The sequence below is a fragment of the Lagenorhynchus albirostris genome, chromosome 8, assembly GCF_949774975.1.
Source record: "Lagenorhynchus albirostris chromosome 8, mLagAlb1.1, whole genome shotgun sequence".
Lineage (NCBI taxonomy): Eukaryota > Metazoa > Chordata > Mammalia > Artiodactyla > Delphinidae > Lagenorhynchus > Lagenorhynchus albirostris.
In genome coordinates, this window is record NC_083102.1 from 90,335,888 (window position 1) to 90,352,367 (window position 16,480).

General features: G+C 37.0%; 2 protein-coding genes across 4 annotated transcripts in view; one reads left to right on the forward strand and one right to left on the reverse strand.

Moving 5' to 3' along the window:
• The window catches only part of DLD (dihydrolipoamide dehydrogenase), a 49,320-nt gene that overhangs the window by 22,553 nt on the left and 10,287 nt on the right, over positions 1 to 16,480 (forward strand). The window contains exons 9-14 of one of the 3 annotated variants that reach the window (XR_009542055.1): positions 4,785 to 4,975; positions 5,632 to 5,802; positions 6,120 to 6,309; positions 6,729 to 6,866; positions 7,766 to 7,855; positions 7,944 to 8,127. Coding sequence is in view for 2 of the 3 variants with exons in the window: in XM_060157295.1 (XP_060013278.1) it covers positions 4,785 to 4,975; positions 5,632 to 5,802; positions 6,120 to 6,309; positions 6,729 to 6,866; positions 7,766 to 7,855; positions 7,944 to 8,009 (846 nt within the window). In the remaining variant the exon portion in view is untranslated. Of the gene's footprint in view, positions 1 to 4,784; positions 4,976 to 5,631; positions 5,803 to 6,119; positions 6,310 to 6,728; positions 6,867 to 7,765; positions 7,856 to 7,943; positions 8,704 to 16,480 lie in introns of those variants that run through there. The other 2 variants (XM_060157295.1, XM_060157294.1) reach the window with 2 other exon arrangements.
• Positions 15,231 to 16,480, reverse strand: part of LAMB1 (laminin subunit beta 1) — a 73,644-nt gene continuing 72,394 nt past the window's right edge. Inside the window, exons 33-34 of the mRNA XM_060157293.1 lie at positions 15,687 to 15,846; positions 15,231 to 15,509 (exon numbers count right to left, since the gene is read on the reverse strand). Of these exons, the coding sequence (XP_060013276.1) occupies positions 15,373 to 15,509; positions 15,687 to 15,846 (297 nt within the window). The 3' untranslated portion in view covers positions 15,231 to 15,372. The remainder of the gene's footprint in view (positions 15,510 to 15,686; positions 15,847 to 16,480) is intronic.

Genomic DNA, 16,480 nt, shown 5'->3' on the forward strand with positions numbered 1-16,480 from the left:
TCTTCCAGGTCAGTTATCCGTTCTTCTGCCTCACTTATTCTGCTTTTGATTCCTTTTAGAGTATTTTTCATTTCAGTTATTGTTCATCTGTTTGTTCTTTAGTTTTCTAGGTCTTTGTTAAACATTTCTTGCATCTTCTTGATCCTTGCCTCCATTCTTTTTCTGAGATCTTAGATCGTCTTCACTATCATTATTCTGAACTATTTTTCTGGTAGGTTGGCTATCTCCACTTCTCTTCGTTGTTCTTCTGGGATTTCATCTTTTTCCTTCATCTGGGACAAATTCCTCTGCCATCTCCTTTTGACTGACTGACTGTGATTGCAGTTTCCATTCCGTAGGGTACAGTATTGTGGTTCTTGTTTCTGTTGGCTGCCCTCTGGTGGATGAGGCTGTCTAAGAGGCTGGCAGGCTTCCTGATGGGTGGGGATGTGTTCCCGTCCTGTTGGTTATTTGGCCTGAGGTGACCCAGCACTGAAGCCTACAGGATGTTTGGTGGGGCTGATGGCTGCCTCCGGGAGGGCTCGTGCCGATGGGTACTCCCCAGAACTGTTGCTGCCAGTGTCCTTGTCCCTGCAGTGAGCCACAGCCACCCCCTGCCTCTGCAGGTGACCCTCCAATACTAGGAGGAAGGTCTGGCCCAGTCTCTTATGGAGTCACTGCTTTTTTCCCCTTGGTCCTGGTGTGCATGAGATTTTGTGTGTGCCCTCCAGGAGTGGAGTTTCTCTTTTCCCCAGTTCTGTGGAAGTCCTGTGATCAAACCCCACTGGCCCTCAAAGCCAGATTCTCAGGGGACGACTCCTCCCACTCCCGGACTCCCAGGCTGGGAAGCCTGTCATGGGGCTCAGAACTTTCACTCCTGTGGGAGAACTTCTGTGGTATGATTGTTTTCCAGTTGTGGGTCACCCACCAGTGGGTATGGGATTTGATTTTATCTCGATTGTGCCCCTCCTACTGTCTGGTGGCTTCTTCGTCTTTTGATGTAGGGTATCCTTTTTGGTAGGTTCCAGCATTTTTTAGTTGATGGTCATTCAGCAATTAGTTGTGATTTTGGTGTTTCCATAAGAAGGGGGTGATCTCACGTCCTTCTACTCCACCATCTTGAGCTAATCTCCAGAATCTATTCTTCTTTAGAATCTATTCTTTTCCACCTTTGGCTGTACTCTTATGCTAATTAAGTTCCCAGAGTTTACGGATGGACTGTCTCTGTTATCCAAACTCTGTGATCTAATTTGTTTGATTAGGGAGTTAATTCATCCAAAATCATTTGTTGTTGTCTTGGGCTTCACTTCTCGCTTAATGATATTTCTTCAGTTCACTCCACTTTGAAAATTGTTCTCACAGATGGATAAGAAAAGCAAGAAAAAAGGAATAATAATAGATTTACTTTCTTTTGTTAAACAGTATAATAATATCCCAAGCAGTAATTCTATTTCCTCCATCTCTGCACTTTTGCTTTAGGTTTTTTACAAGCCTTGGGTCATTCCAGATATCTTGCCACAATGTTTTAGGTGTCTGTTACCATATTGAATTAGTTTTTACGTGTCATTTTGAAAATTTAGGCTTATCAGAGAATTTACTGTTTAGTCATACATATCTCTTTACTTCCTCATAAAGTTAGTCATATGACTTCTATTTTTTATTTATACTTCTTGTTCCTTCTTCCATTACAGTCTAATGTAGTTCTTTCAAGAACATAGGTTTTGGAATCAGATATAAATTTGAATTTTAGCTTTGCCTCTTCCTTCTTAAATTTATAACCCTCTCTGAACTAGTTGATTCATCATAAAAAGGAGGAAAAGAATAATTGCCTTATAAGGTTTTGTTGGGATTTTATAAAGTTAATACTTTTAAGAAACTTAACATAGTGCCTGGCATTTAACAAGCTGTAAATAAATTGTAGATCTTATTGGAGTTTTCCTGTCTCTAAGGATTTTGAAATCAGCTTTCCTAAAGAGTAGGGCACTTGGCTATGGTCATTGTTCCTTACTTTGAATTATAGACTTCGAGATGCTGCTTCTCATCGTTACTACCCTTACTATTTCGATTTAGGTTCAGAAGAGTGATTCCTTTCTTTTAAACATCTTTATTGAGATAAAATTCACATATATAGTTCACCCATTTAAAGTGTACAATTCAATGATTTTTAGTATATGCACAGAGTTATGCATCTGTCATCAGTATCTAATTCCAGAACATTTTCATCACCCCAGAAAGAAACCCCGTGACTATTAGTAGTCATTCTATATTCCTCCCTTCTTCCAGCCCTTGGAAATCTAATCTACTTCCTGTGTCTATGGATTTGCCTATCCTGAACATTACATATAAATGGAATTCATGCAATATGTGGCATTTTGTGTCTGGCTTCTTTCACTTAGCATAATGTTCTCAATGTTCAGGTATACTTCATTTCTCCTTATGGCCAAATAATATTCCATTCTATGGATATAGCACATTTTTCAAATTAATTGATCAGTTGATGAACAATTGCGTTGTTTCTACTTTGGGGCTAGTATGAATAATGCTGCTGTGAACATTTGTGTAGAAGTTTTTGTGTAGACATCTGTTTTCATTTATTTTGAGTATATACTTAGGAGTAATTCTGTTTTTAACCTTTCAAGGAACTGTACAGCAATTGGGAGATTGGGATTGACATATATACACTAATATGTATAAGGTAGATAACTAATAAGAAACTACCGTATAAAATAAATAATTAAATTAAATTTTTTTTAAAAAAGGAGTTGGGAGGCTAGAAGGAGGAGCTCTCTCGCCCTACTACTAGTAGTCAGTTGCAGATCTAACAGGAGGAGACGTACCTTGCATCTCCAACAGGAAGAAGGTTACTACTGTACTACCGCAGCAGAAGGAAGGAAGATTCTCCTTGCAATAACCTTGCCAATGGGAGACTGTCATTACTCAGCCAATAAAAAACCCCTACAACTTCCAATTTGCAGGACTCCAGTGGACTTTTTATTTGTAACAGCCTTCCCAACTCCACCTTCTCCTCTATAAGAGAAACATTCATCTTCTTTGTTCTCTGGACTTGCCTGTGGTTCACCACGGATTGTATGCCCCAAATTGCAATTCTTTGATATACCCGAATAAACCAGTTTTACTGGTTTTTTTAAAAAAAGGAACTGTACAGCAAAGTGAATCAGCTATATATATACATACAGCTCCTCTTTTTCAGATTTCCTTCCAGGTTCGTTTTGTTATTGAGTTTTGAGACTTCTTTATGTAATCTGGATTTAGATTCTTTATTTAAATCCTTTATATGTTTTTTTTTAATTTTATTTTTGCCTGCGTTGGGTCTTTGCTGCATGCAGGCTTTCTCTAGTTGCAGTGAGCTGGGGCTGCTCTTCATTGTGGTGTGTGGGCTTTTCATTGCTGTGGCTTCTCTTGTTGCAGAGCATGGGCTCTAGGCGTGTGGGCTTCAGTAGCTGTGGCACACGGGCTCAGTAGCTGTGGCTCGCGGGCTCTAGAGCGCAGGCTCAGCAGTTGTGGTGCACGGGCTTAGTTGCTCTGCCACATGTGGGATCTTCGTGGACCAGGGCTTGAACCTGTGTCCCCTGCCTTGGCAGGTGGATTCTTAACCACTGTGCCACCAGGGAAGCCCTCAGTAGATGGTTTGCAAGCATTTCTTCACAGCCTGTGGTTTCTCTTTTTGGGTTCATGATACTATCTTTTGAAGAGAAGTTTTTACTTTTGTTGAAGTCTAATTTATCTTTTTTCTTTTATGGATTGTGCGTTTGGTATTGTAGCTAAGAAATCTTTGCCTACTCAAGGTCACAAAGATTCTCTCCTTTTATAGCCTTGGGTTTTACATTTAGGTCCATGATTTTGAGTTACCTTTTCATGTATGCTTGTTATTGGATTTTTAGTGTCATTGTATTGCCTCTAGTTAACTCAGCTCTCACCCCAAAAATTCATGAAATTTTAAAAATTAATACATGAACTTAATTTAGTTGGTAAGGTAAACTCTTAAGGTGAATTTTAAATTATGAGATGAATTTAATACAGATTCTTGCAAAGGATATATTCATAGCTTTTCATAGTTTATTTAATGCTGTAAAATTATCTTCATATTGCCAGTTTCATATATAAGTATTCACAAGTTATAACTGATAAAATGTTGTTAACATATAAAGCCAGCATTTACTTTAAATTATAATTTGAATGAAAATACAAACATTTCTCTGTTGAGAAAACAATACGAAATCAGTTTAATATTTTGCAAGCATCAGTAATTAGCAATAAGAGGTTACTTCTTCCCTGTCAAGACCTTCCTTCCCACTGCTGTTCCTCTTTCTGGACCAGTTACCAGCGTATTTCATTCCTTCTCCAAGTCTTTGTGCAAATGGCACTCGCAGTGAGGCCTTCCCCTGGCCACACTGTTTAAAATGACAGTCCCTCTCCTTTCAGTAGTCCTGGTTGTACTTCCTGCTTTATTTTTCTCATAGCTCTTTTACTGTCCTCTGCATGATTTTTACTTATTTGTCTCCCCTGTCGGAATTTAAGGTCCCTGAGGGCAGTGTTTTGTTTACTGACGTATGTCTATCACCTAAAATGGTGCCCTAGCATATAGTACGTGCTCAGTACATGTTGAGTTAGTGAATATTAAGTTATATATGTTTGTCACAGTGTTAATTTTAAACCTCAGAGTTTCTAATAGGAACATATTAACACAAGAAAATATCTTACAATAAACTGTTTAAGATCATTTTTTTAAACATTTGCTATAGAAGCCTTTATTTTTATGATTATTGTTTTTTTACTATGTGCAGGGCTCAGTTTGGCAAAGACTTGGTGCAGACGTGACAGCAGTTGAGTTTTTGGGTCATGTTGGTGGAATTGGAATTGATATGGAGATATCTAAAAACTTTCAGCGCATCCTTCAAAAACAAGGATTTAAATTTAAATTGAATACCAAAGTTACTGGTGCTACTAGGAAGCCAGATGGAAAAATTGATGTTTCGTAAGTATGCTACATTTGTTTTTGTTATGATACCCTTCTGTGCGTTTCTTTAAGAAAAACATTCAGTTTTTAGAATCAGATTCTTCTATAACTTAATACCATTTTACTGTGTAGTATAACTCAGTATTGCTTATCAAGTCAATCCACTGAAATTCACGATTGCATTGATAGAAAAATGTAGCCAGTGTTCTCATTTGTAATGTACTTTTTCATAGTATACATTCAGAAAACTTTAAACTCTCAACGTTCAGTAAAATTAATTCAGTATTTTTAGACAGATACATGGGGAAATCAGTAATATTACTGATTCAGTTGCTTACTGTGTGCTTGGCATTCTGTTTGTTTAACACTGAAATAACTTGCCTAAGGTCACATAGCTGGTGGGGGCAGAAGCAGTGCTTGAACTTGGATCTGTCGGACTCTAAGACTTAATGTTCTTAAACTGTGTTATACAGCCTGTTGCGAGGTTCTGATGATCGACCTCTAGAGGATATGTACATTTTTCTTTGCCTGACACTTATGTTTACTTATAATAAAATAAACTTACACTGTTAGAGGTGTCATTGATACTTGAAAATGTCTGGTCTTAAATTTCCAAGTCTATCAGCTATTCATGTAGATGCGTGTTTAACAGTTATACACTGTTCATTATCTAGTATTGAAGCTGCTTCTGGTGGTAAAGCTGAAGTTATCACTTGTGATGTACTCCTGGTTTGCATTGGCCGACGACCCTTTACTAAGAATTTGGGACTAGAGGAGCTTGGAATTGAGCTGGATCCTAGAGGTAGAATTCCAGTAAATACCAGATTCCAAACTAAAATTCCAAAGTAAGTTGGATACTTACTGCATTTTCAATAATTTTAAGCAACCACTATTTTGAAAATACGCTTTTGTCATGCTTAAAAAGTACCTTGGCTTTGGGGAAGAACAGTAAACTTATAACATGTAAAAGCAAAAGTAATTAATTGAATTTTTTCACTACCCAGAGATTAGAACCTGAACTCACAGATATTTGAAGAGCTGTATTTGATTTATTTTCTTGGTGACTTTATAACTAGAAACGTGTATTTTGTTACCCTGGTATAACTGTAGATGAGTGTCTGTGATTTCAGAAGTTGACTGTTTCTTTTGATCTCCGTGGCAGTATCTATGCAATTGGCGATGTGGTTGCTGGTCCAATGCTGGCTCACAAAGCAGAGGATGAAGGCATTATCTGTGTTGAAGGGATGGCTGGTGGCGCTGTGCACATTGACTACAATTGTGTACCATCGGTGATTTACACACACCCTGAAGTTGCTTGGGTTGGCAAATCAGAAGAGCAGTTGAAAGAAGAGGTAATTCAGAGTAGTTTTCCTCTAATGTGTGATTTGAGTTGACACCAGTGGTTGAGAATCCTTTCATTATTGCATTAATGCATTTTAATAACTATGTAGAACATTATAGGTAAGTTTGTATAATTTTTACTTTGTGAGTATCTTAAAGGAGATCATTTGGTTGCCTCTATTCAAAAACTAGTAATTCCAGAGCTCTTATATTTCGCTTTGAAATATATCCAGGTGGGCTGACATTTGTATTTGCTTGTGTTTGTACCCAAACTGTATTTCAATAACAAGCCTTTTGGTCTTTCCTTCTATATGCTTTGTGAAGAATTGCCTTCTTGGGATTTATTTTCTGAAGAAATGGTAGACGCTTTCACCAAATGGGAATGAATTTTTTGATACCTATGTACGTTCTCATTTTCTGCTTCTCACAGGGTACTGAGTACAAAGTTGGGAAATTCCCATTTGCTGCTAACAGCAGAGCTAAGACAAACGCTGACACAGATGGCATGGTGAAGATACTTGGGCAGAAATCAACAGACAGAGTATTGGGAGCACATATTCTAGGACCAGTGAGTACTGTAAAACCAGAAATCCCACTAGGATTTCTGGAAAACATTGTTATTTAGTAGATTAATTTAAAACCACCTGGTGTTTACATTCTGCGGTTATTATTTACTAGCCAAAGTTTGAATATGGCTTCTTCATGCATCGTTTCTAGCATTGACATTCTTGCCCATCATATCATCTGCATTCCATGCTGCAACTAAGTTTATCCCTTTAAAACATACACCAGGCCATTTGCCTGCTTAAAACTCTCTAGTGGTCCTTTCTGCTATAGACTTACATGAAAGGCTCCGCTGAATTTGGCCCTGGTTACTTTTCTGACCTCATCTCTTTCCACTCGTCCCCTTTGCTCATTAATTCCCTGTCTTATGGGCCTTCTCTCAATTTCTTCATAGGCTGAGCTTGTTCCCATTTTAAAGCCTTTGTTCTGGAATCCTCTGCCTTCATATCTTTGCATGACTGGCTTATTATTCAGGTCTTAGCTTAGATGTTACCTTCTAAGAGAAGCCTTTCCTGCCACTGCACATGAGGTATGCCCTCCCCTAGGTATCTCGTGCATCAGTAATGATACTAGAACATTTGAGTGCTTCCTCTGTAACAGTTTTTCCTAGATGCATGCATCAGCTTTAGTTTCCATGACCCTGTGAGGTAGGTGGTGGTGTTCCCATTTTTGAGGTGAATAAATGGGCCAAAGCACAGAGTCAGTGAGTGGTTAGGGCAGTAAGTGGTAGGAGTTGAATCCTGGCCATCTCGCTTCAGAGCCCAGGCTCTTAACTTCTGAACTGCTTTTTTTTCTGTTAAGGTTTTTCTGACTGGAGGTAATTAACTGTTCTAATCTCTCGTATTAGAAGGTAGTTGTTTTTGCCATAGAAACAAAATTACTTCTTGGTTTATTATTTTAAAGGGTGCTGGTGAAATGATAAATGAAGCTGCTCTTGCACTGGAATATGGAGCATCCTGTGAAGATATAGCTAGAGTCTGTCATGCACATCCGGTAACAACATACGCAATTAATGGCTATCTCAAGTTTCTTCTGATTCACAAATACTTGGTTTTTAATTCTAAATTTCTTCCCTTTGCAGACCTTATCAGAAGCTTTTAGAGAAGCAAACCTGGCTGCATCATTTGGGAAATCGATCAACTTTTAAATTAGAAGATTATATTTTTCTGCAATTTCCTGGGAGCTTTTGTAGAGGTAACATTTCTGAACAGGAAATGCTCACAGCTCCAAGAATTTCTAGGACTGAATTATGAAACTTTTGGAAGGTATTTAATAGGTTTGGACAGAATGGAATAATCTCATATCTATATTTTAAATAAATTTAATATTTTATTTCACTGCGTTAATACTGCAGAAAAAAGCTACTTATAGTAGCATCCTGGAAAATTTTCTTCAACCCATATTTTCATGCTGTTTATGAAAGGCTCAACCTCACTGAATGTATGCTAAGTAGCTTTTATCTCGGATACAGGATTTACTTACATGGATGGAGCTGGAGTATGGTATGTGAACAGCTGTGTTTGAAACAAGGTGATCAAGTTATTTTAAACTTGGTTTTCACATTGGAAACAGTCATTAGAATAAGTTAAACATGTATAAACTGAACTGATGTAAATAAAAAATGATGGTCTATCAGGTATTTTAATCCCCAAAGTCTTGGCCGTTAGAGGTAGAATTTGTGTTTAGATTTTTAAGGTTCTAGTGAGGTCTGCAGTCTGAAGTATAGTTATATAGTTGACCAATGTAAGGCAGTATATATACGAAATTCATATATTAAGTGGAGAAGCAATGTATTCCAGTGGGAAATTAAGATATGGAAATAAACATGTCTTAAATATTCATAGTGGTTATTCTGAGTGGATGTCAAGATGGTCCTAGATTTTTTATGACTACCTCTACCGTACATTCTTGTTTATTACTCTTTATTATTGCTTTTATAGGCCTGGATAGATCTTTTTTTCCCACACTGTAGGACAGTATTAAGGTATTTAAAAGGTCATTATCCTTTTATCTGTTCTAGTGATACCTACTAAATGTTTAGCATTTATTTTTAGAGAAACAACATAAGGGAATCTTTAATCTCTTGTCTTTTCTGAAGTGGATTGCCAGTGTATCCTGGCTGGGTAAAATCGACTATTTCTTTAAAGAGTGCTATAAAATTATATTTATTGATAAATATTTAAAATGGCTGTTTCTTAAAACACTTAAATAACAAAGTGTTGAATACTAAACAGACTTTATTATAACTAAATTTAAGAATCATTTCAGATTCATTCATCGTATTTGATATAGCATAAATTTCTAAAGAAAGTAAATGAAGGAACTGAAATATGCAAACCAGATATTCACTTGATTGCAATTTAAAGGTTATATATCGTCTTAAGGAAAGTTTGGAGAATGTAATTTATGAGCAGAAAGCTGTATGGAATAAGAAATCATCAGTTGATCCATAGATAAAAGGAAAATGTTTTGTAGCCTTCAGGTTTTTATTGATTTACATGTAGGTCACATTTTCCTTTTACTTCACACGTCCAGTGCTCTTGAATTGTATTATGGTCATTATAAATGGATACATTGTAAAGACTGGATTCTGTTACATACCTCTGAAAAATTCTGAATTTTTTAGTGGGCAGTTAACTTGGTTAAACTCCAAACTCTTGTCTTTGTGCGTGCGTGTGTGTGTAGGGGGAGGGCGGGTGGACAGCTGAAATCTCTACGCAGTTGTTTTAGCTTTACCTGGGCTATCTGAAGTTTGTGCCATGCAGATAAAGTTCACAGGTCAGCTAGAGATTGGACAAGGGATATGCAGAATTTATACCTCTTTTCTGGGGTTCCTCCCCTCATATTTCAGTTGCTCTTGGTTACCCCAAACTCTGTCCTCTGATTGCTTAACCAGTAAAACTTGGCTTCTCTTCAAGTTGCCACTTGGGACCTCCCCTCAGTGAAAAGCTATTAAAAATGGAAATCTCACGCAAGGCTGTTATTTGAGTGCAACGTGCACCCCCCTCTTCTGCCTACTTCTGGTTGTTGTCCAGTACCTTTATTTTTGAAAAATATATTTTATTCAGAGTTTTCAGTTGTTATCTGTAGGAGTGGTGGTCTGATATGTGCTATTTGCCATTATTGGTAATGAACTCTGCATCTTTTTAAAATCTGAAATCCCAATATTATGTGAAGTGCTAATTTATTTAAACCTCAAACATGTCCTCTACTCTAGGTACAAAGATTCTGATGAGGGAATAGTGAAATGTAATTTAATACAAAGTCCTAGCTATAGAGACACAAAAGAATAGTTAAGTGCAACTTTAAGGATTCTCTTTCACTGTGAGAATGGAAATATATGTGGTTGGGAATGAAGTCCTAGGTATAAGACAAATTTTTTATGTTCGCTTATTGTTATTAAGTTCTGAGTATTCCTTGGCTTGTGAAGGGTGGGGCTATTAGTTGTCCAATTCATTGAGCTGATTGAAATTACTAATTTTAAAGTGCGACTTTTAGTTGTTTAGCTGAAAAGCAATGAGGGGTAGTGAAGGTTTCTACCTCTGCTTAATTGTAAGTAAAATACTTAAGGGGAAAAAAAAAGACTTAGTTGCCCTGGTAGATGAGGAGGTACAACCACCTTGCTAGTTATTAGAACTCCTATCTAAATAAAAGTGACAACTGTGTGGAACCAGAGGGAAGTTGCCTTATTATTGAGATTACAGCCATTAACGTAACTTTTGTTCAGGCCCAGCTTCAAATGCAGCTGTGTTGTATGTGTGGGTGGTTGTTACATGGTACAGAGTAGCCTTTTCTCTAAGAAGAATGTGTGCAAAAACCACTTAAGACCTGGCCTGTTTCCAGCCAACTCAGCTATAAAGTCGACAAAGGCTTGGCAGTTGTATTCCAGCTATTTTCTTTATCCTGTGGAGTAACAGTTATCTGATTGTGAAATCAAATAAAATTCAATGTAAAATCTGAGAAATTATAGCATCCTTCTGTACTTAGAGTAGCACTGCTCACTGTGCACAAGCAGTAATATCCCCAAACTTTGGCTTAACTTAATTTAAACGTTCCCCTCAGCAGCCCTAGCCCTGTTTTATGTGGCAATACTCGTATTTTTTTAAATTTTATTGGAATATAGTTGATACACAGTGTTGTTAATTTCTTCTGTACAGCAGAGTGACTGAGTTCTACATATATATATATATTCCTTTTTTATACTCTTTTCCATTATGGTTTGTCACAGAATATTGAATATAGTTCCCTGTGCTATACAGTATGACCTTGTTAATCCATCCTGTATATAATAGTTTGCCTCTGCTAATCTCAGACTTCCATTCCTTCCCTCCCATACGCCCCCTCCCCCTTGTAGTTGTAAAGGCAACTACAAGTCTGTTCTCCTTATCTGTGAGTCTGTTTATGTTTCGGCGATAGGTTCGTTTGTGTCATATTTTAGATTCCATGTGTAAGTGGTATCGTATGGTACTTGTCTTTCTGATTTATTTCAGTTAGTATGATAATCTTTAGGTCCATCCATGTTGCTACAAATGGCATTATTTCGTTATTATTTATGGCTGAGTGGTATTCCATTGTACATATGTACCACATCTTTATCCATTCATCTGTCAATGGATGTTTAGGTTGCTTCCATGTCTTGGCTATTACGAATAGTGCTGCTGTGAACATTGAGGTGCATGTATCTTTTCAAATTATAGTTTTGTCTGGGTATATACCCAGGAGTGGGATTGCTGGATCACACGGTAATTCTATTTTAGTTGTTTGGGGAACCTCCATACCGTTTTCCATAGTGGCTGCACCAGCTTACACTCCCACCAACAGTGTAAGAGGGTTCCCCTTTCTCCACAGTCTATCCAGAATTTGTTATTTATAAACTTTTTAATGATGGCCATTCTGACTGGTGTGAGGTGGTACCTCATTGTACTTTTGAGTTGCGTTTCTCTAATAATTAGTGATGTTGAGCATCTTTTCATTTGCCCATTGGCTATCTGTATGTCTTCTTTGGAGAAATGTCTATTTAGGTCTTCCCATTTTTCGATTGGGTTGTTTTTTGTCATTGAGTTATATGAGCTGTTTGTATATTTTGGAAATTAAGCCCTTGTCAGTCACATGGTTTGCAAGTATTTTCTCCTGTTCTGTAGCTTGTCTTTTCGTTTTGTTTACGGTTTCCTTTGCTGTGCAAAAGCTTGTAAGTTTGATTGGGTCCATTTGTTTATTTTTGTTTTTATTTGTATTGGCTTGGGAGACTGACCTAAGAAAACATTGGTACGATTTATGTCAGAGAACGTTTTGCCTCTGATCTCTTCTAGGAGTTTTATGGCATCTTATGTTTAAGTCCTTAAGCTATTTTGAGTTTATTTTTGTGCATAGTGTGAGGGCGTGTTCTAACTTCATTGATTTTTTTCTTCAGGATTGCTTTGGCAATTCTGGGCCTTTTATGGTTCCACATAAATTTTAGGAGTATTTGTTCTAGGATCACACTAAATCTGTAGATTGCTTTGGGTAGTATTGCCATTTTAACAATATTCTTACAGTCAAAGAGCATGGGATATCTTTCCATTTCTTTGAATCATCTTTAATTTCCTTTATTAATGTTTTGTAGTTCTCAGCATATGTCTTTTCACTTCCTTGGGGAGGTTTATTCCTAGGTGGGTTTTTTGTGTTTTTTTTTTTTGATGATTTTATAAGGATAGTTTGGTTACATTCCTTTTCTGATATTTCATTGTTAGTGTAAAGAAATACAACTGATTTCTATATGTTAATCTTGTATCTGCCTACTTTACTGAATTCATTTATCAGTTCTAGTAGTTTTTGTGTGAAGTCTTTAGGGTTTTCTATTGGGTTGGCCAAAACGTTCGTTTGGGTTTTTCTGTAAGATCTTACGGAAAACCTGAACAAACGTTTTGGCCAACCCAATATATATAGTATCATGTCACCTGCATATAAAACAATTTTACCTCTTCCCTACCAATTTGGATACCTTTTATTTTTTTCTTGTCCAATTGATGTGGCTAGGATTTCAATACTATGTTGAAGAAAATTGGTGAGAGTGGGTATCCTTGTCTTGTTCCAGATTTCAGTCGGAAACCTTTCAGCTTTTCACAGTTGAGTATTATATTGGCTGTGGGTTTGTCATCGATAGCTTTTATTATGTTGAGATATGTTCCCTCTGTGCCCAGTTTTATAAGGGTTTTTTAATCATGAATGGATGTTGAATTTTATGAAGTGCTTTTTCTGAACCTATTGAATGATCATATGAAGTGCTTTTTCTGAACCTATTGAATGATCATGTGGTTTTGACCTTTCTTTTGTTGATGTGGTGTCACACTGATTGATTTGCATATGTTTAACCATCCTTGTGACCCTGTGATGAATCCAACTTGGTTGTGTTGTATGACCTTTTTGTGTGTTGTCGGATTTGGTTTGCTAATATTTGGTTGAGGATTTTGATGTCATAATCAAAGATACTGGCCTGTAACTTTATTTTTTGGTAGTTTCTTTGGTTTTGGTATCAGGGTGATGGTGGCTTCATAGAAAGTCTTTAAGAGTTCCTTCCTCTTCAGTCTTTTTGGAAGTGTTTGAGAAGGATCAGTATAAGTTCTTCTTTGTATGTTTGGTAGAATTTCCCAGTGAAGCCATCTGCTCCTGGACTTTTGTTTGTAGGGAGGTTTTTTTTTTTTAAATTACAGATTCTACTTCGTTTCCAGTGATTGGTCTTTTTTTTTGGTGTACGTTGACTTACAGTGTTGTTAGTTTCTGCTGTACAGCAAAGTGAATCAGTTACACATATATCCACTCTATTTTAGATTCTTTTCCCATATAGGTCATTACAGGGTTATAGGTAGAGTTCCCTGTGCTATACAGTAGGTCCTTATTATCTATCTCATATATAGTAATGTGTATATGTCAATCCCAGTCTCCCAATTTATCCTCCCCCCATCCCCCCTAGTAACCATAACTGTGACTCTGTTTCTGTTTTGTAGATAAGTTCATTTGTACCTTTTTTTTTAGATTCCCCATATAAGTGATATCATATGATATTTTTCTCTAACTTACTTCCCTCAGTATGACAATCTCTAGGTCCATCCATGTTGCTGCAGATATCATTATTTCATTTTTTATGGCTGAGTAATATTCCATTGTATGTATGTACCACATCTTCTTTATCCATTCCTCTGTCAGTGGGCATTTAGGTTGCTTCCATGCTCTGCAGTGCACACTGGGGTGCATATATCTTTTCTAAGTATGGTTTTGTCCTCTATTCCTTCTTGATTCAGTTTTGGTGGGCTGTTTCTAGAAGTTGTCCATTTCTCTAGGTTGTCAAATTTGTTGGCATATAATTGTTCATAGTATTCTCTTATGGTTTTTTATGGTATCAGTTGTGATTTCTCCTCTTTCATTTATTATTATTTCTTGTGTCTTTTCTTCTTGGTGAGCCTGGCCAGAGGTTTGTCAATTTTGTTTAATTACCCTTTCCAAGAACCTGCTCTTGGTTTTATTGATTTTTTTTTCTTTTAATCTCTATTTCCTTCCTGGTCTTTATTATCTCCTTTCTTCTGCTGACTTTGGTTGTTCTTCTCTTCCTAATTGTTTTAGGTGGTGGGTTAGGTTGAGTTTTGTTTCTTAGAAAGGCCTGGGTTGCTATGAACTTCCCTGTAAGAACTGCCTTTGGTGCATCCCATAGATTTTGTATGGTTGTTTTCTCATTGTCATTTGCCATGAGGTATTTTTCAATTTCTTCTTTGATTTTATTGTTGACCCATTGGTTTGTCAGTAGCAAGGTGCTTAATCTCCCTGTAATTTTTTTTTCTGTGGTTGATTTCGAGTTTCATGCCATTGTGGTCAGAAAAGATACTTGAAATAATTTCTATACTCTTGAGGCTTGTTTTGTGCCCTAGTACGTGGTCAATCATACAGAATGTTCCATGTGCACTTGAATGTGTAGTTTGCTTTTTGGGGGGATGTAATGTCCTGAAGATATCAATTAAGTCTAACTGTTCTCAATGCCCTAAAAGTTGCTTTTGTTGTTCTCTTGCCTAGAGCAAGGAATACTTAGAGGAGTTTTTGGAGATTGGAGCAACTGAGCAGTCGGAAATGGTGAACGTAGCTCAGGCCACTGCCTTCCTCTTTAATCTCCACCTGGGAATCCAACTGGGAGGTGATTTTAGGGGTGGATTTGTAGAGGATATTGACCCAAACAGGTGACTGATATTTGTTTATAGACATAAGAAAAATTAGCATCTCTATGAAGGCAATCAGCTTGCTTTTAAATCCATCTTTACAGTGAAAATAAATTCTTTGTTAAAGGGATTCATGAATGCTTAAATCAGGAAAAGTAACAATGAGTTTAAGAATTACTCCGAATATATATTTATATAAAAGCACTGTACTTTATTTAGCTCCATACAAAAAATGTGATTAAAAACATTAAGAGTCAGTTTTTACCATGTAGTGATTTTGCTTTGGTCACACACCATAGCCATCTTTTACTTATAGCTCCTCCTCCTCTGTTACAAGCAGGTGCTGTAAACAGCCACTTTCTGGCTTATATCTTTTAGGAGTGAACGGACTTCTCCTTCCAGTCTTACTAATTCTTGAGCTTTGTCTTCTAGATATTTTTGATTGTCCTCATATTTTCTTTCTAAATCTGTGGGAGATGAAAAGGTCTGAGCAGTTACACTACTATGATGATCTCAAAATCAAATACTGATCCTTTTTGCCTATAAGGCTCTATTTAAGTACCTAAGACAGAATGAATAGATGTTTACCATTTAAATAAACTAAAAGATCATGAGTCTTAAGTGAAAGAAAAAAAAATCTATACCTTTCAGGAGTTGCAGCTTGCTGTTTGCTTGAGCCAAAAGTGTTTTTGCTTCGTTTTGTAGCAGTTCAGCTTTCCTTCTGGCATCAGCTGACTCTTCAGTTTTTTGGGCAATTATATTTTCCACTTTCTTGTACTTTTCATCAAGTTCACCGTCCAGAGTCTGCAGTTCCACATTCCAGCACAAAGAGGTAATAGCATCAGCAGTTATATTTAAGACTGGTAAACGGTGGCAAGCTTGGATGAGATTAACTTGCATGGCAAGCAGTCTGAATTAAAGGCCATGACCAAGGGTACTCAGGCTTCAAGCTCCCCAGTAGTAAATAACTGAAAACATTAACTTGAAACAGTGGAATTAGATACAACGTTTGACGTGAGTTTTTTAAATGAAAGATCTTAAAGACATGTTGTGGTAGGTCTTTGCAGATTAGTACTTTTCTATGGAGATGTCGTAGGAGAATGCATGGAGGGAGAGTTTGAGAAATAGGGTTTCTCAGAGGTAGGTTTGCCGAGATCCAAATTTAGAGATCAAAAGAAGCCAAAAAAAAAAAAATGGTAAGACCATCTTGACTGTGACTAATTTAGGGTTGATAGAGACTTGCTATCAGGAAAATCAGAGGGAAAAGGCAGATTTAAAAAGGAAGGAAGGGCAAGATTGTAGCACAAGTGGGGTTAATGGGGGTTTGCAAAGATGGTTGTGAGGAATTTCATGTCAAGGGGTTTTCTTATCTCTAGTGAAATTTAATATTGATGCAAAGTGTTCTATAGAAGACTACTTGGGAGATTTACGCTCTCAG